Source organism: Trachurus trachurus, assembly GCF_905171665.1.
Source record: "Trachurus trachurus genome assembly, chromosome: 11".
Lineage (NCBI taxonomy): Eukaryota > Metazoa > Chordata > Actinopteri > Carangiformes > Carangidae > Trachurus > Trachurus trachurus.
In genome coordinates this window covers 7,470,369-7,498,005 of record NC_139904.1, presented here as the reverse complement: position 1 = coordinate 7,498,005, position 27,637 = coordinate 7,470,369, and the positions used below count along the sequence as shown (strand labels likewise).

Sequence of the window (27,637 nt, the reverse complement as noted above, 5' to 3'; positions counted from 1 at the left end):
TATCCATAAAAATGATTTCAGTCGTGTGTGAAGATGGTACCTGTTCATCTGTGTGTCCTCAGCTCAGTGCGTCCTGGCCAAGAGAGGTCAGTAGAAGTGCTCTATAAATAAAGTTTTTACCCGTCTACAGGATCTGAGACCTTTTCTGATGTTCAGGTGAAGTGCTTGGTTTCCTGTTGGCAGCCTTTGACATTAGCAAAATGAGTCTGCCTGTCAAATTTCACATTTTAGCTATTATGCTCACACTTTAGAGCAATAAAATAATATAGATATCAAAGTAAGTGATTAGTTTACTGATAAAATAAGACACTGGGTTTGTAGATAGTTTAACTAAATTTGAGGATAGTTGCCAAAAGATTTCTAAATACAAAACCCATTATAATGTCAACAGTGCCATATTGGCTGGATTAATTTTTGAGGACCATTTTGCATCAGATTCTTGTAGTGTAGCTTTAATTGACACTGACACATAACTACAGCTCTTCCTCTTGATGTTCCATGCAGATACTGTACTTTTACCATCATGCAGGCTGTGATGTAACTCTCCCTCTGCTGCCATTTTCTCAGAGGACGAGCCTCAACACAGAAACCTACGTAGCCTGGCAGGGATTCAGAGGCAAGGTGTGTCATCATCAGACTTACCAGGAGGGAGTTACCAGGTACAGATGTTTCACAGCTAGAATACATCGCAAAGGCTCAACAGGAGGTTCTGCTAAAGACAGGTACTGGTGACAGCTGAGAGGCAGCTGTGTGTGTGTGTGTAAAATATATTCTTCTGCAAACATGTTTTCATATAAAATGCAAATAGATCAAATGCATCATGAATAAACTGATTTTGTTTCTGAAAAGGAAACCTGGAACAGAAGATACCCAGAAAAACACTATAAATTTGACAATTGAGGAGTGGAAGGACAGTTGACTTTGTTACAACGGCCTGGATCTAGATGCTATCGTGATTTTTATACTTATGAGAAGCAAAGCTTTACAAAAACATGTAAAAGGAATGACAAGGATTCAGTCTAGGATTCAAACATTGTGCTGAAGTTCTGCATCATCCATAAACACAAGCTTTCCTGGAATAAAGTTTTATTTACAAGGTCGCACTACGTCCACTGCAAATAATCTAAAACAGAAAATGTGACTACAGTACCTAACTCTAACCCACAACAATAGTGACTAATGTGCAATAAATAAATGTGCAACTGAAGACATGAAGACAGGTGTACGTGCTGACCTGTAGGAACATGTGCAGATGCCACCTAGGTGCTCTGATAGCAAAGTGAGAGATCAGATGAGTTATAGTGTTCTTATGTCAGAATACTCCCCACATCCATCACACAGTGGGGGACAGACGGCAAATAATTTGTCCAGAAAGCAGGAAGACGGGGACGTGCACACCGTACAGCAGCAGCGTAAACGTATAAACTGAGTCAAGCCACGTTATATTTCACCTGACGGCCTGACACAGAGGACAGCAGGTCAGGTGTCAGAGCCTGACTGAGCACTTTCTCAAAAGCCAATCTTCTTCATCAGAAGATTCATGAACATATAACGACTTTAAGGCCTTGCACCAACCAGCTACGAGATTAGTTTTACTCTCAGGCGGATTTCAGCCGAATCAGAGCTCCAGTCTGATTCTCAATTCAGAAAAACATGAAAATCATTTTTAAAAGAATCTGCAGCAAAACTTGTTTCTGAGGTTTTGATTGCAAACGTGGTCCGATCAAAACTGGAGTTGCCACGTTGCTTGCATTCCCATTATCTTTGATTGATCACAAAAGACAAACATGGACATGTAACCACGTCTGTCAACAACTACAGTAAGCTGTGTATTCAGTCACGTTCTGACCAACAAGTGGAGAGACAAGTGTCTGACAGCACCACAAAACTGGGTCACCATTTCACTGCTATGAAACCAAATTACACTTCTAAGGAGCAAACTACAAACTTTTCAGCGCCACCTTTCAAACCTGAGGGAGCGAAGGAGCTATTAATCGAGATTGAGATTTCAGAGTATTCCTCGAAGACAGAAACTGTAGACTCTGACAGTCTGGTGAGTGTATAAGCTTCTATGTGACCCGAAGAGACAAGAGTGCAGAAAGGCAGCCATACACAACAGCAGCAGCAGCAGCAGCAGCAGCAGCAGCAACAGCAGCCGCAGCACACAAACAAGCTGACAAACCCTGAGACTGACAGCCATGCAGGCAGCTGTTAAAGGCCTGATCAGCAGCGAGGCAGCAGCCCGAGAACAGGCCTGTGAGGCTATAGCTGTGGTATTCAGCAAGTGTGGGCAAGGAGCGGACTGTCAGCTATGAGCGTGGAAAAGCAGACAGAGAGAGGTGGAGGGAAGGTGCAGAAGTGGTGCCGAGACTAGGCTGGGAGTGAAAATTGAGAGAGAAATAAAGAAGAGGAGCAGAATACGAAGGGAAAAGAGGACAGGAGCTAGTTTTATCACGATAAGTGAAATTTTAATTTGCCTTTGAGGGGAATGTGTAAAATTGAATTTAATACTGTGATTGAAAAGTGTTCAATAATTATAATGTGGTCAGCAACTTATATCCTCATCATTTCCAGAAGGCACACGTCTCCGTACAGTACTGATTAGAGCAGGTAGAGGTAGACAGTCTGATAAAAAGAATAGGTGACAAAACTCTCACTTGGAACTGCTCAGTGTTACCTAGACTGCCTCTGGGAACTGCAGCTACTCTGTTTGTACTGTAGAGCTGAGACAAAGCAATAAATATACCTGTAAAGAACATATTCATATTCTGAAAGGGCGAGTCCGGTGTTGAATTTATATTCTGGTATCATGGCAACAAAAGGAAAGAAAACTATACCCGTCTAAAGTATCATTCCCATATATTTTGCGCATGCAGTAATACATACAGTGTCATAAATGTTTCAATAAGAGGAAAAAGTAAAGGAGAACTGAGAGAACAAAAACTAAAGTCAAGTAAATTGAAAAAAAGGAAAAAGTGACAGAGGAAAAAAAAACAGCTCTCGACAGAAGTCGAGAGGGAAGAGCTGATGAAAAAGGAGCCAGATGATGAGGTTGCGATTGAGGTGTGTCTTTTGTGTGTTTGTGGGTATGTGTGTGTCGGGGGGATTCAATAAGATGAGTAAAGAATATGGTGGCAAGGTGGCGTCATAAAAAAAGGCAAAGCATTTTATCACTGTTTGGCTCTTCTTCCCTCCCATCTGTCCCCTTTAGCCTGCAGCCAGTTAGAGCTACTTGGAAAAATAGCAGGTGACTCACAGAGACACACCAAATATTAATACTTCAGACACAAACAAACACCAGTGCAAATTATTTTGCTAAATGGCAAGGCAAGGCAATTCTATTTGTATAGCCCATTTTTACAAACAGTTTGTCTCAAAGGGCTTTACATGGCATCATAACAGCATCCCCTATTCTTAGACCCTCACATCAACTGAGGAAAAACTCCCGGAAACCCTTTTAACAGGGAAAAAATTGGATGCATGTATTGTATACACACTTTATCCTAATGATCACTGGCAACAACAATCAGTTCTTCAAGTTGGTCTCAAACCTAGAGGGAGAATTTGATTGAATTTGAACATAAACTGGGCGTCAACTCTCTTGGAATAATAAGTCTGCTGTAGCCTGGGTCAACCCAGACGAAACGGCCAGCGATTTCATTTCGCTTCGAATATCCGTCCAGAGAAGAAGCCGTTGAGGTCGACTTCCAATTGCCCAAAAACTGGGGAACCAATCACAAAGAGGTTTGGGGTCATGTTTGACGACATCTGGCTGCTTTTGTTGCCATGCAACATGGCGGCCACCAAAGAGCAGTTATCATGATGTCAGTGGAGTGGTTACAGACCTCAGCCACTTTCACCTTTCCTTTGCCATGCCTGCAGAAGTCCTTAGATGACATTACTACATAGCCATTGCCCCTGCAAAACTACAACCAGCACATTTGTTGATAGGTTTTGCGTCGCTCTACACTATTCAACGCTCTGATTTTGATCTATGTCCGTTGGTTATGTCTCTTGAAAGTTGGGGGTGAATTTACCTTCCAAATACCGATACTCAATCTCAAATGAGTTTGAGATGCAGTCTGGCCTTAGCCAGGCTAAGTCTGCTGGTTATTTTAGAGGAATTTAAAAGTACTCATGACCTGAAGGCTACAAACATCTGACAAACCAGACTGCACTATTTCCCCCAAGTATTACCAGGATATTTAGTCTTAACGGTCGTTAAGTTGAAGAGATGAACAGCAAACTCAATACACAGGATACAACAACAGATAACAGAGTTTATACTGTCTTATCACTCAGCAAGCTCTGCAGGGGAGCTACAGAGCATTCGCTTTAGCTCAACCATGTTTAGCTGATAAACTCTGAAGTACAGAGTCCTTCAGATTAGTGCTTACACATGGGAACATGCTGTAGTTACTAACATGCTGTACATAATATAAATATGCACTCTCAGCTATGATGCAATTAGTTATAGGTTTGAAAGATTTTTAAGTCCACTGAGAGAAAATTAATGATGTAATATAAATAAAACATGACATTTTTAAAGAAAAGTTGAAACGTTTGACGATTTAGCTTCTCATATGTGATCATTTATGATTTCTGTAAAATGGAGAAAATATTCAGGTTTGTGACATTTTTAAAGACTTCAGTGAGTAATGTATTGAGGTTTTTTAATTTGATTTAAAGCAGACGTGATATGAACTGAAGCCAACTTTCTCTCTTTTCCTCTCCCCTCTCCTTCCACCGCTCTGCTGAATAATCTGGGCATTTTCTGACACTTTGGCCAAATAGCAGCTCTTCCTGCCAGAGCCAAGGCAGAGGCCACGAAACACGACGCACCATGGGATCTTTGAAAAACAGCACCAACTGTTACTATGTTGGTCCCAGTCAGACCCCGCTCTCACTCTTCCACTAATGGCCTGCCTCCTCCAGCGACAGCTTCTGCTGCTGGACTTCTTTATATTTATATATAACTCTGGTAAACTGGAGGAGACAGCTTGAAAAAAGTGACGGATGGTGGAGGTGAGAGAGCGTGCGAGGGAGGCAGTATACAGAGCGGGAACACAAACAAACTGGCAGGTGATTTTCACTCCGGATTTCAATGCCGCCTGAATCATACAATAGAATCTACTTCAGATTATTACTGATTTTAGGAAAGTAGTACTATACTTCCTCAACAAGAAGAAGAAGCAGTGAAAGTCACAGAAACTCTACTTGTCACATAGGTTAGTAGTGATAAACATTTTCAAAAATAAAGTTAAAAGGCAGAGGAGGAATCTTGCAACACCCCAGCAGCAGTAATGAGACAGAAAAAAGGACTTTTATGGAAGTCCTAGCTGTAATTATCTCAACGTTTTGGATCAGACCCCTTGCTGCTCTGCTCGCCTTCCTTCCTCCCTCCGTCTTCCCATCATTCAACCTTCTTTGACTCGTCTTGTGCAGTGAGTGCAAACACAGCCGGTGAGGTTTAGCACCCTTTTCAAAACAGCTGTTGAGCCGTACGTGTTCCCACAGAGGAACTAGCTGCTGATATCAGATCTGTCATATTTGCAAAACCGTCAGCCGAACTGCTGATGATATAGAGAAACAGTCAGCACACTCAATTCTGTCACCTAATCGCGCTTCAAACAGTCTTACATCATCTGTATCTGAATATTCCCCAGCTTCCACATAAATACTGAATTCAAACAATACAGGGTCTTTAATTAAGATGTTTTACCAACCAAATCTTACAGAATTTTCCTTTCCTTGAGGCTGCAGCAAACAAGCTTCTGATTTTAATGGTTGTTAGCAGATGCACTGGATAGCATTTGGTTATCAGATTGAGTTAAAATCTAATCCAACAAAAAACATCCTATATATTCCGACCTGATATCAGGTTCTTTACATTTCCCTGTGTCTTAATGTCTCCTACGCCATTTTTACATCTCCAATCTCCTTGCTGCTGCTGCATCTTCTTAAACTTCCCCATGAGAGCAATAAAGTTTCATCTAATCTTAAAATGCTGACTCACACTCCAGCACCGGTTGTACGGCTCAGATGCCAGGTGAGAAAATAGGTTAATTGTATGAAACTTCGGACTGGATTAAAATGACCCCAGGACACGAGTTAACTGAAAGTAGGCTTATATAATGTAAGGCAGAAGCAGAAAAAAATCTCTGCTAGGTCTGTAAAGTTTTCTTCTGTCTGTAGAAAAAAAAACAACAGCAAATCACCAAAACTCTCCAGGCAAGGACGACTGCTGCTAAGAGAAGAATAAAATCCCCATTTAGAGGAATCTGGCTGTAATTGGATGGGAAGTGATGAGGTGATGAAATGAAATTGGAGGGTTTTTTTCTTTTGCATTGTGAAGAAAGACAAAAACTGAACGGTGCAATTTCATCGGAAGGAAATCTGAACTTGCAGCAACACAAACATGACTACAAACCTGACGACAAACTAAGGGCTGATTGAGATGCACTGATGAGTAGATTTAGCTGTACCAAAAGAAGGGAAAATTCTGAACTGTCAAGTATTTATCCCATTGTGACGATTTTCAGAGCAGAGGCTGTAATTTGGGTTTGAGATGGCGGCTAACCGTCTGCCAGAAGTCCCATCTGCACCATCATTAACACCATTCCTCCATTTCAGGGCTTCACAACACAGCTCCACTCACACAAAGGCACACATCGTAGTTTCAAAAGCTGCAAAGGAACACGACAAAACATCAGGTTTCTGTCAACAAAACACGCTGAGGTAAACATCCTGCATTTAAGCTGCAGGAGCGTTTTCAACAAACATGTTTATTGAATTCTTTCTGGTTTTGATACAGACAGAAACACAAATGGAAACATCATCACGGCTGCTGTAAAGAAGTGTAGGACCGACCCAAACCCCTCGAAGCTGCGAAACCTCCACCATTGCTAAAGATCCCAAATAGCCCAAGAAATGATCATTCGCAATACATCAACTTTAATTATTAGTAGCTGTTCTGACAGAAGGATGTTTAATCTTGTAATAGTTCATGAATCACAGCACTTACACTGAGGAAAAGAAACCTGACCACTTGACCACATCGGCTTAGAATTAGGTAAAATCATAACGAATTGTTGACAAGTCTAGTGTCTGGGGTAACTTGTACTGAAGCTTCAAAGCCTGAAAAGTTTTCTTCAAAACAGCCCATAAAGTATCTGAATTAACACCTTTATGGTATTAAAGAGGATATGTTAAAGCTTTACAAAAGCTATATAAAATATGGAGATATTTCTTGCGGGTATATCTATTTATTGTGTCAAGAGACATGTCCTAACACCTAGCACCTACCTGGCTGTTTCTCTGTTTCCTGTTTTTCTCTGTTGAGTCTGACTGCTCACCTCAGCGTGAGCTACTTACAATCACTTTCAAAATCATAATAGGCTTGTTTACCACGTTTGTCTCTCGATTAATTTCCTGATTGTTGCAGGCTCTTGCTTGATTTCCCTTTTTCGCACCATTTCATTTCCTTTCCCTCCATTTTCTCTGGAATGTGGCTCGATGATAATCGCTGTGCAAGTGCGGCGATATTACATTCGTAGGCCTCCATCTTTTTTCAGATGTGTGAGAACAGTAATCAGAAAAAAATTGTGAAAGGGCTGTTTCCAAAAAGGACAGACGGAACAGGTGGAACTGTCTTTGATTTGCCGGGTGAATCAAACTGCAGCCTGCAGCGAATGCAGCCATTTGTGACAGAGGTCGACGCCTCTTCAGCTTCCATTTAGCTGTTTTTGTGATGCAGTTCCTCCTTTTTTTTTGGTTGAAATAACAGTTGAAAAAAGGTCAGGTTATTAAAATTGATAGCCTCGTGAGTCGGTGCTGGATCGGTCCTTTTAAAAACTTGTTCTTAACAAAAAAAAAACGGAATTGGGAACAGAGAAATCTGAGGTGCTGTCTTCTCAAATTTGTGAAAAACTTGTTCTTGGCTACAGGACACTTTCCTTACTTTCCATTTCAAAGTTGTTCTTGAAGAATGACAGGTTGTCTTCCTGAGATGGCATTTCAAAGAGCACCTCTTTTAAAAAAAATCTTCCACTGCTCTTGTTACACAGGAGAGGTCTTGAATCCAGACGACCAGAGACTTGCAAAAAGACGGAAGCATCAATCTCTCCGTGTCTTCTTCGGTGTTTCTGTTCACCTGCTTTGCCTCGTTACCCTGCTGAGGATCTTACCTTCTGAGATCTCGTTGTTCTCCTCTGTGACACCGCCGCCTTGTCTCCTCTGGGACTGAACACCTGATCGTTGAGCTGGAGGAGAGAACACATGATGCAAAAATCTACATTAATGACGGGCGAGGAGAGGAGAGGGTTAAACACGGGTGGTATACTCAAACAGTCAATCAAAACAATTGGGAAAAAGTGAGGGAACTTCTTTATTTTAAATAAATAATAAAGAAAGAAGCCTTTGCTAATATATATATATATATAATCTTTATCTATTAAATTTTTAATCAATTAATCACTAAATTGAACCCTGGTATCTATTTGATAGCTGATCAACTCCCAGTTATGCAGAAAATTAAAGATCATTTGGAGGTTTCGAGTTTTAATATTCAGTATACTTTGCTGCTACATAGACAGTGTTTCTTCATTCAGCAGTGCACCAACAAATGTTGTGTTATTGGAGCACAGGAGATCATGAATATGAGGACACAGTAATGTTCCTGCATTTCTTCAGCTTTGAAGAGCAGCGTGATTCTCTAACTGCTGAGTCAAAGGACTTTTCCACCTCACCACGAGGACATTTCCAGAGGACACACCTGTGGAGTTCTGCATTAAGAATCCTGTTTGAATGCTTTGTGTCTGGGATTTGTGTTTTTCCTGAAACACACTATGGTAATTAATATCAGCAGGTTGCCCAATGTCAGTGACTAAAACAAAGTAAACAATGCAGTTGGCATATTTCTGCATTCAAAACCACAGCGGGGAACTGATGTGTGCTGCTGTTGTTGTTTCTCTCGCCGACGCCGTTTGAATTCTGTCCAGCTTCTCTCGGCTCGTCTTTGACTCCATCCTCCACCGACCACACAGCTTAAACAACGTCAGCCAGGCCTAGGTATCGCTCAACGATGGAGGCCGGCATTAGGAACGCTGCACACGCTCAGTCACATAAAACCGCTGTGTCGCTCTTGTGGCCACACCCCAATCAGTGATGTCACAGCAGGTATTCTGCCAATCACAGTTGATGGGAAACACACGCTGGGGCATCGGTGATTGGAGCCTGACGAGCAGCTTGAGTCGGTTCAGCATCGCTTTTCTGTCGTGTGTGATTCGACGCGGTTTCAGCCTGTGCATCACAACGGCTCAGACTCACACAGGAGTTTCTGCTGATTCTGAAGTCAGCACGCATCTCGCACACAAAGAGAAATTCTCCAGGTGTTTTTCTCTCTCTCATCTCCAACAACATTTGAAAATAATGGTGCATCACTCAGCACAGGATGTTATTGTGATTTCCGAGCCAGAGGCATGGAGGGAGTGATGAGGAAGTAAGTCACCGCACAGCGATGTAAACAAAATGGAGACTGTGGAACTGAGCTAGAGGTGAGATTTCACCTGAAAGGGAAAGCAGATAATTACATTTGGTTCTCTTACCTTCATGTTTTGCCTGAAGAGGTTTGCTCTCCTTTCCTTTGTTGACAGCAATGATTCTGAAGTTGTATTCTTTGGAGGGGTCATAATTCTCAATGAGGAGTTTTGCTTCCTGCTTCGACACCTGGAAAACCTCCTGCTGTCCACCTGTTCAGGGGTGAGAGAAGAGCAAACTGTCAGTAGCTGAAGCCTGAAGTCCACACAAGGAGATAATCTGTAAGATTCATTTAATTATACATTTCACGAGAAAGAAAATAGTTAATAATAAAAGACAAACCCATGTCAGCGTCACAAACCAGTTCATATAGAAACAAGGCAATACTTTCAAAACCTGCCATATACAGAAAAAGGCTGGCTTTATAATTGAAGCATCAACTACTTAACCATTAGACATCAAAACAGACAATGAATCCATCCTGCAAACTGATTGTAATGAAGGTCAGAGGCTCTTTAAGAAGATTACTGTTAATCACAATCAAAACCGACAATCAACGCCAACATTCAGCTTTAAATATCTTCCAAAATACACAAACACAAATTTGATGCCGCAACAGCTTGAAACATATGAATAATTTCATTCCAAAGTACAAACCCTCCATTGTTTTTTTATTCTACTTCCATTGTAACTTCCTCCCATGTAATTAAAATATCTGCTTTGGGATAATTTACATTGTCTGGCCACCTTTCACATTCAGGGCTTCAATAATAACCATGTAATTATGTTGACATAAATTCAATGCAGGCATTCACAACACCTGTTTTAACAGCAAAAAGGTATCCAGGGTTCACACAAAGAAGTTTGAACTCCAGCAGCAGAACTTTTGTATCATTGAAGTAGCAATTAAACCCGCTGACTCAACCCTGTGGGTCCGCTGTTGCCGGCATTGTTGCAGTGTTACGGAAATACTGCTGAGTGAAACTTCAAAATCACTCAACGGCGGTGATTTAAAATGCGACAGCCATTTTCTGTTCCATACTTGTCCACATATCACAACCCCTACTGTTTATAAAAAATGTTTTCAGAAAAATCTTTTACCTGCTGTTTGTTTCATTCCCTGACATTACATTATTGCTGATTTGCCAAACATTATACAGTATTTTAATGTCTGATACAGCATATGATGTCCAAAATGTAACTTAAGTCCAGCAGCAGAGAATTAGTTGTTATTTTTTTCCACCACTTACTGTATATATACTAATATCAATACATGTATGGTGAGATTATGGTATAGTAGTGATGTCTAATTTTGTAGGGGAGTATTTGAATATTTCCAGCCCTGCTCTTCTCCACTGTGTTGCAGGGGGTTATACTGTAGGTTTGGTGTACTGTAGGTGAAGTGGTATGAATGAGACATGGGACTGGGTTGATGTCTCGTTCAAGGACCCTACAAAAAGTCTGCCGGTGAAGACACTTGACATGGTGGAGATGACATTGATGACACTTCAGCTATTGAACAATCTCTCAAACCACCGTACCACACTATCATTACACCTGTGAACCTTATGTACACACTACACACTGTCATATAGCTTCAAACTACCTCCAAACCTGTGAAAATGATGATCACTCAAACTGTCCAGTAGAAGAAATGAACTCAGAGAAGCCCTGTGGCATCAACAACTGAGGAGAGGATTGATTAATTTTATTAAAACCAGAGGTGGACACAACTCATCACAGCAGCAATGATCAGAGACAAACAAATAATAATAAAAAACAGTAATAGGCTTAGGCTAATAATGTGAACAGAAATATAATATGAAGTGGAAATGAAAGTCAAATAAATCAATCAAGTAGGATAAATGTATTCAGCTGCCAAGATAATTTGCTTGGCTGGAAGAGCAGCAGACAATTTGGCAGAAGTCAGCAGTTGACTGACTGAGAGGAGCAGAGTCTTAGAGAGTCTGTCATGTCCACAGATATTGACTGAGGAGTCCAAAATCATCAGAGTAACAACTGCAAATTAGTTTAAAAGTTTGATGGGAGCCTTTTTTATGAATAAATTCAATTTGTCATTTTGCTTTCTGCTCATTTTTCGCCTTTGCTGCTGCAGACAGGATCAATAACTCTTCCTAAACTGTCAGTTATCAAAGAGGCGTTCTTTATGGAAAAAATGATTGATCGAAAAATCTAATTTCTGCCGTCTGCTGCAACAAAAATGTCTAGCAGAACAAAAACACAAACACACAATGCCTTTTTTTTAAAACAGAAAATAGTTCCTAAAGGTCTTCAATAATAATCTGCTTGTCTTCACAACCTGGAAGTAAAAGCTTCAACTAAACTTTGCAGCTGTTTACGTAAATTAACTCCATTAACTTCCTCACTGCTTCTCCACCTCCATCACACTCATACCAGCAGTCCACAGCCAGAAGATGATCACTCCTGTCATTCACGTCCCAAACCTCAGCCCAGAGGGCACACAGCCATCTTCCACTTCCAGTTACTTTTTGAAAATCACTTTTTTTTTTTTACTCCTGTTCTTCAAAACTAAGCACTACCCAAAGGCAACATGTTGCGGAGCGAGTTGTGTGGGCATGTCTCAGAAATGAGGCCATCATGCTTTGGTGAAAATGTCAAGCCCATTTGAATATTTGGAGGAATATGAAAAAAGGCAGTGAAGTTTTCTACTTCGTGAGGCTGCCGCATCTGAGATGTATGTACATTATGTGTTAAAAGAGAAATTGTTCCAGTGGTTAGAGGGTACTCTGAGGCATAGAAAAAAAAAATTGTTCCCAACACCGAAGCAAACCTTCAGCTTAGCTGGAAAACGACCAAAGAACAAAATGAGGGCATGTTATTCTTTGACAGGAGCTGCAGATGAAAAGATTTTGTGTGGATCTGTCACTCTCCCCCTGCCTTACCTTTTATATCCAACATCCGTCTTTCCATTTACTCTATCTACGCCTCTCTAACTCTACCCTTCATCTTGCCCTCCAGTGTCTCCCTTTTCATATTCTTGTGTCATTCTCTCCATCCCCGCGGCTCTCCCTCATGGTGTCAGGGGGATGGCTGCCTGTGCTTACTGCATCTTATCTGACATTTTCTCCATTACTGTGATCAAATAGACAGCCCAGCCACCCCAGGAGCTACAGGTTTACTCCGCCACTGGCTGACAGCAGCACTAGTGGCAGAGGTTGACTTCACCTTCAAACTTCAGGCAACAATAGGCCGCTGCATCCAGCAGAGCCGAGGGAAACGAGGTAACGCCTGTGCCTCTGGTAAAATACTCAGTTCCCAGTCAACGACAGCCTGAGGAGACAAGTGGAGCCAGGGCAGTTTAGGTACTTCACAATAAGTACTACCAACGTTATTTCATCATACATCACAGTAGTGAGGCTACTGATGGGCTTGAACTGAGAGTCACAGGTGGGTTGCACGTCAGATCTATAAATGGACGTCTTTGGGCCATTACTGAACTAAATAAACATTTGTATTTGTTGAGTTAAGAACTCAGCTAAGGGCCAACAATATGGACAAAAATCATCACTTGATTAATGATAACTGTGTTGTCAGACTGACAGTTTGGCAGCAGTAGTGAGCAGTGATGAAAACACCAGGCTGAGACACTAATCAAGAAAAATGCCCCAGAGACAGCCTTCTTCAAACTTTAAAAGCTCCTTAAATATGTTCTGTGTGTCGTCTTTAACCGTTCACTGCAGTTGTGCGCTGTGCAGACATGACCCTCTATCATTTATATGTTTGGATCTGCCAGCTTTGATAATAGTTTTCACCAACCGTTGCCTTGGGGAGACCGATTTATATGTTGTGCCAACCTGTGAATGAATTATTGCGTACAAGTTTGATATGAAGCCAAATACAGAGGACGATGAAGCAAAGACAGACAAACAAGGCCATGTCCCCTATATTAAATAAAACAATGCGCCATTAAAAGAGGAGAAGATGTCTGCCTTAAAAATGGTTTTTAAATCTTCTTTTAATACAACATCACTTGTAGGTTTTAGAGAGCCCTTTAAATACATTGAGAAAGAATAAATCAGCATGTTTGCCAAGTAAACACAGTGGAAATAGATCTTTCTATAGAGGCTGTCAATGAGACTTCCAGTGTGGCTTTAGCATTTGGCTGCAACCCACCACCTCCTGCCAGCAGTCAATTATGACTAAGTACCAAGTACAGTGGTACAGTGGGGACAATTGAACTATTTCTTCCCTCCTGATCTAGTAACTTATCAAAAAATGATTTCTTATACTAAACCCATTACTGTGCTGAGTGTTGAGCTCTAAGGCTCTAATTTCGTGGCACAGCACAGCCGGCGCAGTGGTAATTTCACCTAGCTCAAAACGACGAAAAATGAAAAACTAAAAACGAACAATCATCTCTCTCAGCCAACCACAAACAGCCAGATAGTGAGCATATATTCGCCATCTCTCATCTCAGAAAATTCAAAAGAAAAGAGAATAAAGATTCACTCTGTAATGCGTCCTTTATGCTTCTGATTTCATGCCCGTTAGGCATGATATTTGTTCATGTCTGTGCACACTATTCATCTTTGTTGCACGGGGTTTAAATAGGTTACTAAATGTGAGCTACTTTATTAGTGGAAAAAGGGTCAGGATGTGTTTTCTTTCACTGGGCAACGGTTCTCAGTGTATCAGGGCAAAACCTGATTAACAACTAGTAACCTCCTCCCAGACTACTTCTGCTTCATCAGCCCGTGGAGTTCTGTTTGCGTTATCATTCAAACATCAGTTTCCTCATGGAAAATGTTTGGCCATCCGGGGCCGCTGTCTCCTTCGTCCGTATCGAAATATAAAACGACAAAATTGCAGTGCACCTCGCCTGCTGCGCAATTAAAGGTGAGGAGAGGAGCTCATTTGATAGGTGAAGATCTGGCTTGGCTGTGTTAAACCCACACACACCTTCTCTCCTCCCTCTTTGCCAATTGTGCCGGTAGGAGTGGCGGAGGCGGGACAGAGGAATACTTGCGCCGTGCACGAAATATGCAAAATGCACCTGGACACGCCCCGTTGGGTACGCCTGGTCTACGAAACTAGAGCCCCTAGTGTCCCCACAATCCAGCTGAATGAGTGATACTTTCCCTCTCACCAAACCCTGAGAACCTCTTTAACTGTCCTCTAACTCAGACTCTCAACAAAATGAATCCTTAAAGCTTCCGATCATTAACGGTTACCGGTGCACAGAAGTTTTGCAGCATCTGCACATTTCCCCACAGCATTGAGAAGTCTCTTTGAATTCTCATCTCTTCTTCGGTGGGAAAATTAACCAGAACAGAAGGGAAAGAAATGAAGGAAGAGAAGCAATCAGATGGAAAAAACCTACAGCAGTCCTGTAGATCAAAATCAAGAACTAGGTCGTAGTTCACTCTGCTTGTTTGAAACCTCATAACAATAAAATAGTGAAGGACACTCAATTTATTTTAATATATTTGATTTTTGACTGCCACAAAAACCTGGGCAGAGTATTTTACACTGATTCTATAACAACTATTCACCCTTTTTCCAAACAATACACTGTCTGCAATATGTGTGCTCTATTTTGTCTGTCCTTTTTCTTATTTTAACATCTATATGCAAATGAGCATCACCTAAAATTAACCTAAATCCTGAGGAAGTGTTGCCATGTGCTTGTCAGTACTGTGAAGTGAAACGGAGCAGTGTTAAATTAGACCACACAAGCTTTGAATCCACTGATCTTTACATAAATAAAAATAAAACAATGGCACCTATTTTGATTCAGCCAGATGAATGAGCGTCTGTCACAGCCCACTGAACACTTTCATATTCAACACTTGTTGGGAGAACATGCTGCACCAACACTAAAAATATTTACAGCATCCACAGCCTTCTCCAGCTGTTACCTACCGAGACCTAATTTTAACATCTTTCAAAATGGTTTCCAGTGGTTTAATGAAATCACATTTAAATATTTCTACATGTTTGTGTTAGTGACCGAGAGGCTTTGATGGAGGAGGCTGTGAAGGTTGATGCATAAACTGATCACACTGCAATCCATCACAAAATGAATCCATGAATAGTAACAACATCTGCACAGTCCGTCTTCATTAACCCTTTAAGGTCGCAATCCAACCTGCTGTATGACTATCATAATAGATAGTCAATCCACAATACAATATTAATTTATGTAACAGTCATAAAACCAACATAAAATCTACAATATGATGCTAAATGAAGAATCCAGACAGATAACAACAGGCCACACCACATAGAACTGTACTGCTGTCCAAAGCAGACTGACAGTGATGGTTTGCATTTACATTATAAGTTAGCAGCTCATTAGATTCAGTGAGCTAAAATATATGCTGGCGATGAGACAAATACATGTGTTCCCTCCACCAGAGAGGTCATATTTCACTTCAGAGACTACTAAACCTGAATTGGTGAAGGGAGTGAGGACGGTTCATGGGCCGAGGAGGAATCCTGGGCTAGTCATCCTGGAGACTGCTGTTGAGCTGTATTGCGTAATGCTGTGCAATGTTTCGAACGTTTGCCTAACCCTTATTAGCATAAATAGGTTACAACCAAGTGGGTTAGTTTTGATGTCTCTGGGAAGCAATCCACACAGTCATCTACTCCCAACCCCTCTGGAAAACCAAAAAAAAAAAAAAGAAAAAGAAAAAAGAAACAGGAACATGACCTGGAGCCAGTCACATACAAAATGTAACTGTGTTAACAACAATCTAGACCTACGCTCGGCTCCACAGTGCCACAGTGCTAAAACGTGTTGAAGCATTCATCAGTAAATCTAAGAGTGTCCTCCTGCAATCAGCCGCACAGTTTCATGGTGGACACCTGAACAGACCTGGTTTCAGTTACATCAGACCCTGTGTGTGGTTACGTGTCTCTTTCTCTTCAGAGTGAATTATGAACCAACACGCAGGTGAAAACCACATAAAAAAGGTTCATTTGTTCTCCCTCAGGGGAAAAGGTTCAACTACTGCACTTCTCTGTGCATAACTAGAATTTTTGTTCCACCAGCAAAAGACAAATGCAATATAGTTAAGATGATTTGTGAGCAGAAAGTAGCTGTATTAACCTTCATTCTGTTTGTCATTCTATAGGAAACCCTGGCTTCTCCTTTCATGACGCATCATCCTGCTGGAATTACTGCTGAGGAGCTCGACCATCAATCAATCACAAAGATTGTGCAGCTCGGCTTCCAGGTGTGAATGTGGGTAACTGTGTGAACACCAGACAGGACAGTACAGGAGAGGAGTGTGAATTCCTTCTCAAATTGTTCTGGATGAACCAAGTTTAGACTGTGACGATTCTGCATTGACCAAAGCTCTTATACCAACCAAGAACAATCTTCCAACAGGAAAAGTCGAGGCCTTATATAGATCGTTTTTTGTTTTTTCAGTTCCAGTTTTAATTCTGAAGAATTATTTCTCCTTATTCTGGGAGAGCCAAGTAAAAAGCATGATGTAAGGTCACATCAAATACTTTAGCAAAACGCTTGCAGCCAAAGAACCATAAGTCCTTCATCTGGATCCTGATTAAAAATCGAAACAGATACTCGTGCTGGGGGGCGATCAGTTCATCAAATGACGGCTGAACCTGTTTGTATGATTTTGAGAACGTACACTACAAAATACAGACCCTGCAGTGAAAACAGTTCTTTCTTTGTCTTGAAGGTAAACGTTATCAATAATGAAAAGACACAGCACTAGGGGAGTCGAGATGAAAGCTCAAGTGAAACCACATTTCAGAAATCTAGACCTCAGTATTTTTGACCACTACTCGGGGTCAGTGGAAGGTCTTACCTGGTTGAGTGGTGTAAGTGACTTTGTAGCTCTCAAACTCTCCTTTCGGCTCTTTCCACACCACTTGCAGTTTGGTGGGGCTCAAGAGTTTGGCACGGAAACGTCGCGGTGATGAAACTGGACAGAGACACAACGAAAATGCACAGCTTTAGACAACAACTGTTAGATTCCGACAAAATGTAAATATACAAAATTTTGAATGAATTGATGAATTCATAAAATATCCCTGTCATGCACCAGCATACTCCAACACTTTTATGTCAATATTAGAAAAACCTCTGTCATCATACTATATATATTAGTGGATCACATCCATAACACTGGAATGAGTTCAATTCTGTTCAGTCAGTGCTGGGTAATAAAAAGACCAATTTTACGCAAACAGCTTAGGCTTAGAGTTTTGATTGAGGGATTGAAGGACAGATCTGTTCCTGCTTTTCAACTTCTAATGCGCTAATGCAACCTTATGTTGTGTCAAGCTGTCGAATAAAGTTGAGAGAAATGTCTATTTATCCTTTTATAGTCACATTCAGCATCACCGCTTAGGATGTTTTTTTGTTTTTTGTTTTTTTTTACAAAAATGCAGGTTGGACAGAAATCTGGTCTCCCTCCGTTTAACTTCTCCGCGGTCATTCATCCGCTAAGCACAAAACACAACTGTGACCGAGTTAAGTTAGATTGAACTCCCTCCAGAGTTATGGCGGTGTAGAGGCAGTCGCTCCATCTGTGTTTTTAAACAGTTAGGAAAGGGGAGAAAAAACACAAAGGGGGATAAATTGCATTTCATCCAAGAGGGGAGGATAGACATCAGAGAGATTAGCTTGCACAGATGTCACATTAAAAAGCAAAGTCCCATTCTCCTCCTCTTCCTCATCCTCATCTTCCTCATCTATTGACAAGCCGGCATTGTGCTCGTCTCTGTGGGTACACGACAGGTTTTCTTCTGTGTTCCACTTACCGTTGGCATCAAAGCAACGCCCCTGCCTCTCATCCTGATTAGTCGTTGGCCTTGTCAGCCGCCTAGAGGCCTACCACCTACTTTTCTCTCTGCATCCAACCCTTGTATTCATTTTCTCAAGCTTGCACTCTGTCTCATCTCTGTCTCCTCGTGTGTCCTCGTCTTTCGCTACATATCTGATCCCTTCCTGTCCTGATCTTATTGCCTTTCATTTCTTCTCTTTCTGCATCTCTGCTTTGAAATTGTCATCAGGGGTAAGAAGAGGATGAGGAAAAAGGAGTGAATGTGACTCCCTTTTAACTGCAAGGAGAGAAAGAACAAAGGACACCAAAGGGAAAGGCACTGGAATAGCATGTGTACTATTCCTCTCCTGTCCTCAGCAGGAGTGTTAAGATGTACAACATAGACTGACTATCAAACTGAATATCCGAATACTCTTTACAATGGCCTCAACCTGTGTATAAACCCTCAGAAAAGTCAACAACACTGTGTGCATTGAACTTATAGACTACTAAAAATATGATCAGAATGTTTCGCTCCACACTTGTGTAGTGTTGTTGTATTTTCACATTAAGACACGAGTTAAAACACTGGAACAAGGCCATTGTAAAGCAATTCAATGCCAAAAACCACATTTCCAGGGTCAACAACCACAACACCCCATCATTTCACACCAGCAGAGCCAAATCCCAGATAAAAAAAAAAAAAAAAAATACACATCTCGACACATTCCAAATCTAATTTGGTTAACTATGAAAAAAGAAAAGCCAGGGGGTGGAAAATAAAATATAAAACCCACAAACTTGTGTGTTTGTGTCCTCATTATGAGGTAAGCCATCTGCTGCCGCCGACTTCTTTAAATACCTACACAATGATTGACGCTTGGTAGAGCTCTGATGCTCTGCAGCGCAATAAACAAGGGGCTTAAAGGGATAGTTCACCCAAAACAAAAACATAATGACTTTGGAAAAGGTATCGTTTACAAGGATTGTGAATATACTTTGAACAAAATGTCCATATGTTGTCTGCCCACACATGGCAATATCACTGTGCGTGAATGTTTGAACATTAGCAGAGGGCTTTTTTGTAATGTGCCGCTCCGTGTAAACTGTCAGTTTTGTTGAAAATGACGCACATTTGAAGAGAAAGTGGCTGTTTGCTTCCACTTTTCAGGACCGATTCAGCTTCTTTCCTGAATCTCTTTTCACAATGGAGGATTAAGTCGATCTGATAAGACTTACCACCAAACCCCTCTGCACTATTTTGGGTGAACCACCTCTTTACGCACGTCATTATCTGCAGAAAACTCCTCATGTAGGTATGCAAAGAAACTTGAGTTCAGCACAGGGAGGATAATCCTGATTTCAATGGAGAGAATGAGAAGCCGGCGCATTCAACAGCAGGCAAATATATTTATATACAAACACACATAAGGAATACTGTACCAATTATCTCACCAACCTGGGGATGAGAATGAGGGCTGCATGGGATTTCGGCTCAGGCTTTAGTTCTGTCTCGGAAACAAAGGACATTCTCTCATCTGGAGAGAGCTGCTCAAATCCCAAATGATTCGAGACGCAGATTTCGCACCTCTGTTTGTAGTTGAAATGCGTTGATTTTGTGTTTCGCATGTGCTATGCGCACCCATGTGAGCGCATCTGTATGTGCATGTGTGTCCATGAATTATTTACGATGGCCCAGGACTGGAAGCAAGTGTATTACGGTGTGAATGTTAAAAAAATCTCAGTGCACCTTATTCTGTATAGCTTTGGTGTTTTTTTTCTCTTTCTCTCTCAGTATCTTAAGAAACCTGCCAGTTCCTTTGCAGCCAGTCACACACACATATACTCGCACACTTCCACACACACACACATACACATACATAGAAAGCCGTGGATCTTCACTGTGAGATTGTATTCTCACGCAGAGACAAGTATTGGATGCTGAGCAAACAGCCTGGCGAAGACAAAAGGCTTCACCTTCAGACGTGAGAACTTAATGCTCATCTATTTTTCCTGGAGAATCTTGTGCAAACAGCAGAGTCGACGGCTGCTGATCGTGAAGAAGTGTCCGTCACGCCCACGGGCGGTTGTGCAACAAGTCAAATGCGTAAAGTTTTAAATGCATCTTATCATCAGTGACTGTAAAAGCGAGGGAGGATCACGGTATAGGAAACTCTGATCTGCAACAGGGAGCTTTGAAGTGAGCTGTAAAGCATCGATGGAAAGTTTCCTCAACTCAAAGTCACTTTAATTTTATAGCTAGCTGCCAAGAACAGACCATCTTAAAGGTGCTAAACAGAGCAGCAAATTATTATCACATTAAAATTCACAGATGAGTGTAATTGCAACTCTGCATGCCGACACCATGGTGTCAGATCTGAGGGGAAATCTGTGTCATTGCCTTATAGCACAGAACAGATAGAGGCCGCTGTCCTTGAAGAGGCAACTAAAGCTATAGCTTTCAGTTTCTGGTGCTGGAGGATGTTATAGAGAGTCAAACACTGCTGGGAAGAAAAAAAAAACCGACACGTTTATATTCTTCATGCCAAAATTCAGTATAATTTGGAGATCCAATTATTTTTCTATTTCATACACTGACAATTTCAACCGCTGTCCCCACGGCCTCTGATTATATTCACTGGAATGTCAGAAGCCCACTGAAATGAAATGGTGACCTAGAAAAGGTACCACCGAACAACACTGACATTTGACCACATTCCCCTTTTGCCTATTTCCCCTCCAGGTACAGAAACCTGCAGACACTTCTTTCATTATCTCTGCAGGCAAGGAAAAACACGAGAAGCCTTACACAAAGGCTGAGCTAAGCCAGTGAAGTCACTCTTTGACCTTTCACCTTTTAAATAAGGATTTCATGACAGGTGTCTGTTTAGAGAGTAATTTAGGACATGGCTAAGTAATTACTAAATAACAGGCTGACTCCTGCTAAACAGAAAGGCTAGAGGCTCGATCAAAGACGACGCTTTCTTTAATTTAGATGTCCGGATTCTTGTTGGCAAAAGATTTGTGCTCATTCATCAGCATGAAGCAAATTAATTTATAATAAGTCGGCTTTTCATGTTCCATTTCATTTTCTGTTTTGCTTGAAAAACTTCTCGCCTCATCTGACTCCTCCGAATTTGACAGAGCTGAGGAGGAGATTTGCAGTGGAAGGTCTCCAAGGCGATCATAACTCCTCAGCTCTTCCTGGGTCACTGCTGTAGCCCAGACTAGCACACTATGGCCTCTTCACTGAGGAATGTTGTGGTTGCTTTCAGTTTCTTGAACTCTATCCCAAATAAAAAAGTTACTTTCTTGCACCAGTGTCAGGCTGTACCTTTACTGGGCCAGTTAGAGTTACAGACGGACTGGTGAGCATTTCTTAAGGGGGAGAAATCATCAGGTCAATTAAGTATCCCTGATTAATCACTGAGTAGGGCTCCAGTCTGACTTTATCACCACTCAATGCTGCAAGAGGCGTCCACGTCTATGAATATATTAAATAAATGCATGAAATTATATTACTAGATTTCAGTAATGAGGTACTTAAACAAAAAAAATAAAAAAAACACTGCAACGCTTGAGTGTGACAATAAGGATAACCACCGTAACTCATTGTCAAACCTGCCTGCTCAAACATGACCCAATAGAAGAAGCATAATGGTGAATTTGTGGATATTTCTCACTCTCACTCTTATTTGGGCGCTGTATGCTACTTCTATACTACTTTTACTAGATTCATAATAATTGCAGAGGAGCTACTGTATGTAAGTCCGGTCTTTTTTCCTCAGTTTTGCTAACCCTCCTCCTAGCCATGTGTATTTGTTCACAACGAAGCTGGCGAGAAATCAATCAATAAAGCGGTAGAGTATATCGATGTTTCGACGTGTATCTGTGTAGTCTTATCTGTCATAAAAAAGAGATTACAGGTTACGGTGCGCAGAGACGAGAGCTGGGACACCGGGGCGGCAGCGCTGATCCTACAAGGTCGGTTTTCAGCCAAGAGACGCAATAAGTGACACGCATGTGGAAGGCAGAGAGCCTCCATTCTCCCTCATAACAAGTTAACCCATTTACATGTATTAAACCATCACAATTACTCCAAAGCTGTTCAATTAAGGTAAAAATCTAGCATAATTAAGCTACAAATCCTGTATAGTTCCTCTAAAGTTTGACATGACAATATCATAGGAAGCGGAGCTAGGTTTAGTTGGACAGAACAAGTATCCGATGACGTAAATAGTGGTTTTGGAAATTGTCAGAATTTTTGTGACCAAATGGTGAATCAAATAATTAAGGAGATGATCGGCACATTTATCAGTGAGGTAAATATCTGTTAGTTTCAACCTTTCCATGGTTAGGATAAAAAACACGGGGGTGGGTCAAAGAGCCACAGTGCTCCAGCCAAGTATCCACAACAGGTTATCCAGGTGCTTTCAGACACCGAGTGTGATCACTGCGGTGGAGAGGCAATGGAAAGAAGAGAGGGTGACTCATACTCTTGTCTGTGCCTAAAGCTATTTGTACACACTATGGAGAACAATATAGCGTTGAATTTTAAAATAGCACTTAATGGGAGCATGTGCATGTAGTAAAATGTGGTATGTGAGATGTATAATAAAAGAGTGGGTCTGAACCGACACCTCCAATATCACAGTTGTAGCAGAGCTGCGCCCTGCTGCCGGCCACAGCAATATGTCCTCCGTGTCTGAAAGAAATTCATGGTATGGTCGTCTCTAGGTTAGCTATGTAATTTGCATGCATGGATTTCCAAAACTACTCATGTGCTATTATGGTATGGCAAAGTATCAGCTGTGTAGTGACTTTATGGTAATGGACCAATGTCAGCAGACTTTGGTTTTGCACCACAGCACCGAGCAGGTTTAGTCCTGTTTCAGGTTCAACGGTGCCAACAAACCTTTGAAAGCTGGCTGAAGCAGAGTGTGTTTGGGTGCAGCATAAGTGCCCAACTGACTAAAGGCAAAACATTAATCTTTCAGTGTGTTCATTTTTTCCCCATTCGCGAAGGAACACCCAACACATTAAGATTGAGAGCAGATACAAAACCTTATCTTAGATTCGTGGTCAGGTCTTTGGTGCGAAAGGGGAAAAACTCACTCAGCACAGCTAATTTAAGACACGTCATGAATATCAAACCATCGTTTGCATTCCTGGAGAGAATATTCCCTTTGGTAAAAAATCAACACCCGAGATTGTTAAGGTTGATAATTGTGTTAAGGAGATTAATTTCTGAGTTAACAAATGAAAATATCTGTTAATTGTTGAATAAGATAAATGGGTTAAACAGAGTGAGAAGACAATGTTAATATACATGGTTTGAAAACATGATTACAATAGGAGAGTTTACTGTCCTACAGACAGTGAGGAGCTACGGTGAAACACAACATTGCTGTTGAGTTAACAGAGGATTGTGAGCAAAAACTGTTTTTGTTGATCAAAAACTGTTTTACTAATGTTTTACAAAAACTGTTTTTGTTGATCAAAAACTGTTTTACTAATGTTTTACAAAAACTGTTTTTGTTGATCAAAAACTGTTTTACGCAAAGTTAGAAAACTGATAGTAAGACTGGGGACAAGTGGAGATTTCACATCTGTAGTGTTAGAAACAACTCTGTCACTGGGATGCCCTTTGAACATTCCTCATTCATCATAAATAAATAGGATAAACACGTGTGGATTAATTAAAATGACATAATATTCCACACACACAGAGCAAAACACGAGTTCTCATTATGATTTTGGCATCAAGGCTTTTCCCTTTGAGACACACACATGTGGGTAAATGCACAAAACAGGAGATAAATTAAATAAAAACAAAAAAAAAATCAAATCCAAACTAAGTTTCTTTGGAGCAAAGCTGCACATCAAAATTGCAACAGGGAAAATCTGAATTTAACCTGCTGGATTAAAGGATGAACAAATGATGCCTGCATCTCCACATTGGGGACCACACTGGGGTTTACCAAGCCAGCAATTAACTTATAATTTTCATTATAATACTCAGAGCAGACAAATGGTGAATGCTTTCTGGGCACATGGCTCCATCATGGAAGCAACCAAATATTTTTTTCAAGTGTAACAGGGTTAATATTAAATATAATTATATAAAATTGTAGTTGATTTTTTTAAATATATTTTTATCTGTTTTTGTATTCATTCATTTTTTATTATTTTGTTTTATTTATTACCTGACGTTTTATTTTATTTATTTGTATTTTGTATTATTTTCTTTTGGGGCCCCCTGCCCCTGCATTCCTCCCTGGGCGGCCCCACCCCCATATATAAATGTAACCGTTGGTTTTGTTTTGGTCACTTCTCGTCTGGTCAGTTTGTTGAGAGGTGAGTTTTATTTCTTTTCTGTGTCTGTTGGTGTTTTTATTTTGTCTCTTTTTTTATGTTTTTCCAATTTATATATACATTTGTCATGTTTCCTTTATAGGGGTTGGGGAGACGGAGCTGATTGTGTTTTGTTTTTATTTCTTTCAACTGTTCAGGTATGTTTACTTTTTTTAACTGGTCACTTCTCGTCTGGTCAGTTTGTTGAGAGGGGTTGGGGAGACGGAGCTGATTGTGTTTTGTTTTTATTTCTTTCAACTGTTCAGGAATAAAAGAAATTACCTCTAGGGCGACTGTGATTCTTTGAACAACAACGCAGAGTACTACACGAACCGGTTACACAAGTAAATGAGGAAACTTGGCCGTTCAAAGCCTCGCTTGGCCGTGGTATGGAACGATCTGGCTGGCACCATGTGACACCAAAATGGAAAGGCCCCAGGAAACCCTGCTTAGCACATAATGGGAAGCCCTTGGAAGTCCATGTTTGTCTTTGTAGAGAGCCTTGTTTGGCACTTAAAGCAGAGGGCTAGGTTTAAGAAAACTACCAACAAAAAGCTGTGTTCCTGGTTGTCACCATGGAAATAATTGTGTGGTCTGGTGCAGTTGTGTGGTAAAAAAAAAAAAAAAAAAAACAACCCTGGTGGCCCTTGAGTGGACAGCAGGCTGGCAGCGGAGGTACTTACCTTGGCCCCGCGCTGGCTGAGGAAACAGAGAGATGAGAACGAAGCCCAGCAGGCAGAGGCTCTGTCTGGCTGTAAACTGCATCCTGATAGCAGCAGACAGGAGGACACGACACACCTGTGCAGGGAGACGAGGGGTTGAGGAGAGGAAGGATACAGCAAGGAGGAGGACCAGGGAGAGACGAGTTGAAAAAAATGGTGAGTGGTAAAGAAGTAGGTGGAGAGGATGGAGGAGAATGGCAGGTGAGGGAGCAGGGAGGGGGTTGGGGGGAGAGGGTGGAGATAAGCGGGGATGTGAGAGAGTACAGAGGAGGTAGGGAGGGGAAGACAAGACAGAAAGAGCAGCAAAAAAAAGAGGAATGAGGTAGAGGGAGTGAAACGCACGAGGAAGGGGGAGTTGGAGAGGGAGAGGAGCAGGGATGACAAGGAGGAAGAGGTGGAGGAGGGAGAAGAGAGGGTGTTTAAAAAAGTGGGAGGGACGACTTAATTTAACCATATGGCATTTTATAAACATGCTGTCCTTGATTATGTTTCAGAACTAAGGCTATTAGATCATTGTTTATTTTTTAATCACAGGCACACCTACCATTTCTTGTACATGTTTTGACTAAAAACTTGACGAGCATATATGAATAAACCTACTGAGTGACCAACCCTCGTCCCAACAAGTCATTTCTAAACTGAAATCCCATTGAATGAAGCTACCAAATCAATGTTTCTTTTAATACTTCTGTAAGTCCCTTTGTGTGCAGGATTAAATGCACTATTATAATGACACAATTCACATATTAGGGTTGGGGATCAATATAAAGCATTTAAAATATCACCTGTGAATACATCAGTTGGTGAATATCGACTTTTACCATTTAGGTATAACCCTGTGGTCTCTCTAGCTGCAACAAAGACATTACTCTCTACAGGGGGGCTGAAGATGTAGCAGGTATTACACAGCTGTCAAGACATGGAACAATAATAAAGACTGCAGGTTGCGGATATTTTGAAAAATACTTCAAACAGCTGCACGATCATTAAAGTATCAGCAACTTTACAGTATGTCTAAAAAAAAACATATCTCTACCTGGCTGCAAGCCTTTAGAAAAGTAAGATTATTATTATTCTTCATATTTTTTTCATGACTTACTACTACAGCTTGTATTGCACATTTTAATATCAAAACAACGATGCCAGTGGCAATAAAAACAGAGCATGATAATAATACAGGACTGTAATATATCACTTTAATATCTATGAAAATATCCCCTCAGGGACTTGCAGCGTGACTGTAGTTCACTGTATGGGACACTGCAACACCTGGATGTTTTATGACCAAATCGTATAATGAACTTTAAGACCACGACCTTCTATATAATTTAGACTCCTGATATGATACTGTTGCACGTTGTAACTTGGATTATGGCATCACAAAATGTCATTTACAGGTAATACCTTTGCATCTAATAGATCAATCACTCACAGATCATATAAATACAGTACAGTATAAGCATCTGATGATGCTCGCTCTATTCAAACACAGCCACTCGGGGAATAAATGAATAAAATTGCACATGTTTCTTCAGAAACTTTTTTGTTTACAATAAATAAACGAAGCCGAAGTTCTCCTTAATTGAAATGAGCACAGGTGAGATCTGCACGTAGCGCCATCAGCAGCACCTAACCAACACGCGGGTCGGTGTGTAACGTGGAGAGGAATAGATCCGCGGATCCTTAAATGGGGAAAAATAAAACTGATATTTTCCAGATGAGTGCAGTGTGTGAATAATAAAAAAGGAGCAGCTTTACCTTCTCAGATCATATGTTTCCAGGCTCCGCAGCTCTCCTCCGGACAGCTGAATGAGCAGCACACTAGTCCTCACAGCGTCTCTGATCCACTCACTGTTCACCAACTCTCCGCTCCCTCTGTCGAGCAGGAGACGGGTTACACCAACACACACTGATCGGCCTACCAGACACTACCGGTCAAAAAATTTCAAAATAAAATCACACACTACAACATTTTTAGTGAATTCACAACGAGTACCCCGCCTCTAAACCAGTAACATGATAATGACATTCAATAATGATTTAATAAGAAAAAATATTTCCTTCTCCTGCTCTGAATCCAAGCTCTTTGAATCTTCCAATGCTTTTATTCTGAATGAACAATTCACCGTGACATCATTTTATAAAACTACTATAATTATGATAACGTTAGTAATCATAGCAGTGGCAAAATACCAGTCTGAAGCACAGTTCAACTGTAAAAATGCTTGACTTTGAGGTTGA

The 27,637-nt window shown here is 41.0% G+C and overlaps 1 protein-coding gene across 1 annotated transcript in view; it reads right to left on the bottom strand.

The window, feature by feature from the left end:
* col14a1b (collagen, type XIV, alpha 1b) overlaps nt 1-25,439 on the bottom strand; it is a gene marked incomplete at both ends in the record, with an annotated part of 206,598 nt that extends 181,159 nt beyond the window's left edge. The window contains 4 exons of the mRNA XM_083982371.1: nt 8,187-8,261; nt 9,606-9,749; nt 17,361-17,477; nt 25,358-25,439. Of these exons, the coding sequence (XP_083838497.1) occupies nt 8,187-8,261; nt 9,606-9,749; nt 17,361-17,477; nt 25,358-25,439 (418 nt within the window). The remainder of the gene's footprint in view (nt 1-8,186; nt 8,262-9,605; nt 9,750-17,360; nt 17,478-25,357) is intronic.
* Between the last annotated feature and the right edge of the window lie 2,198 nt (nt 25,440-27,637).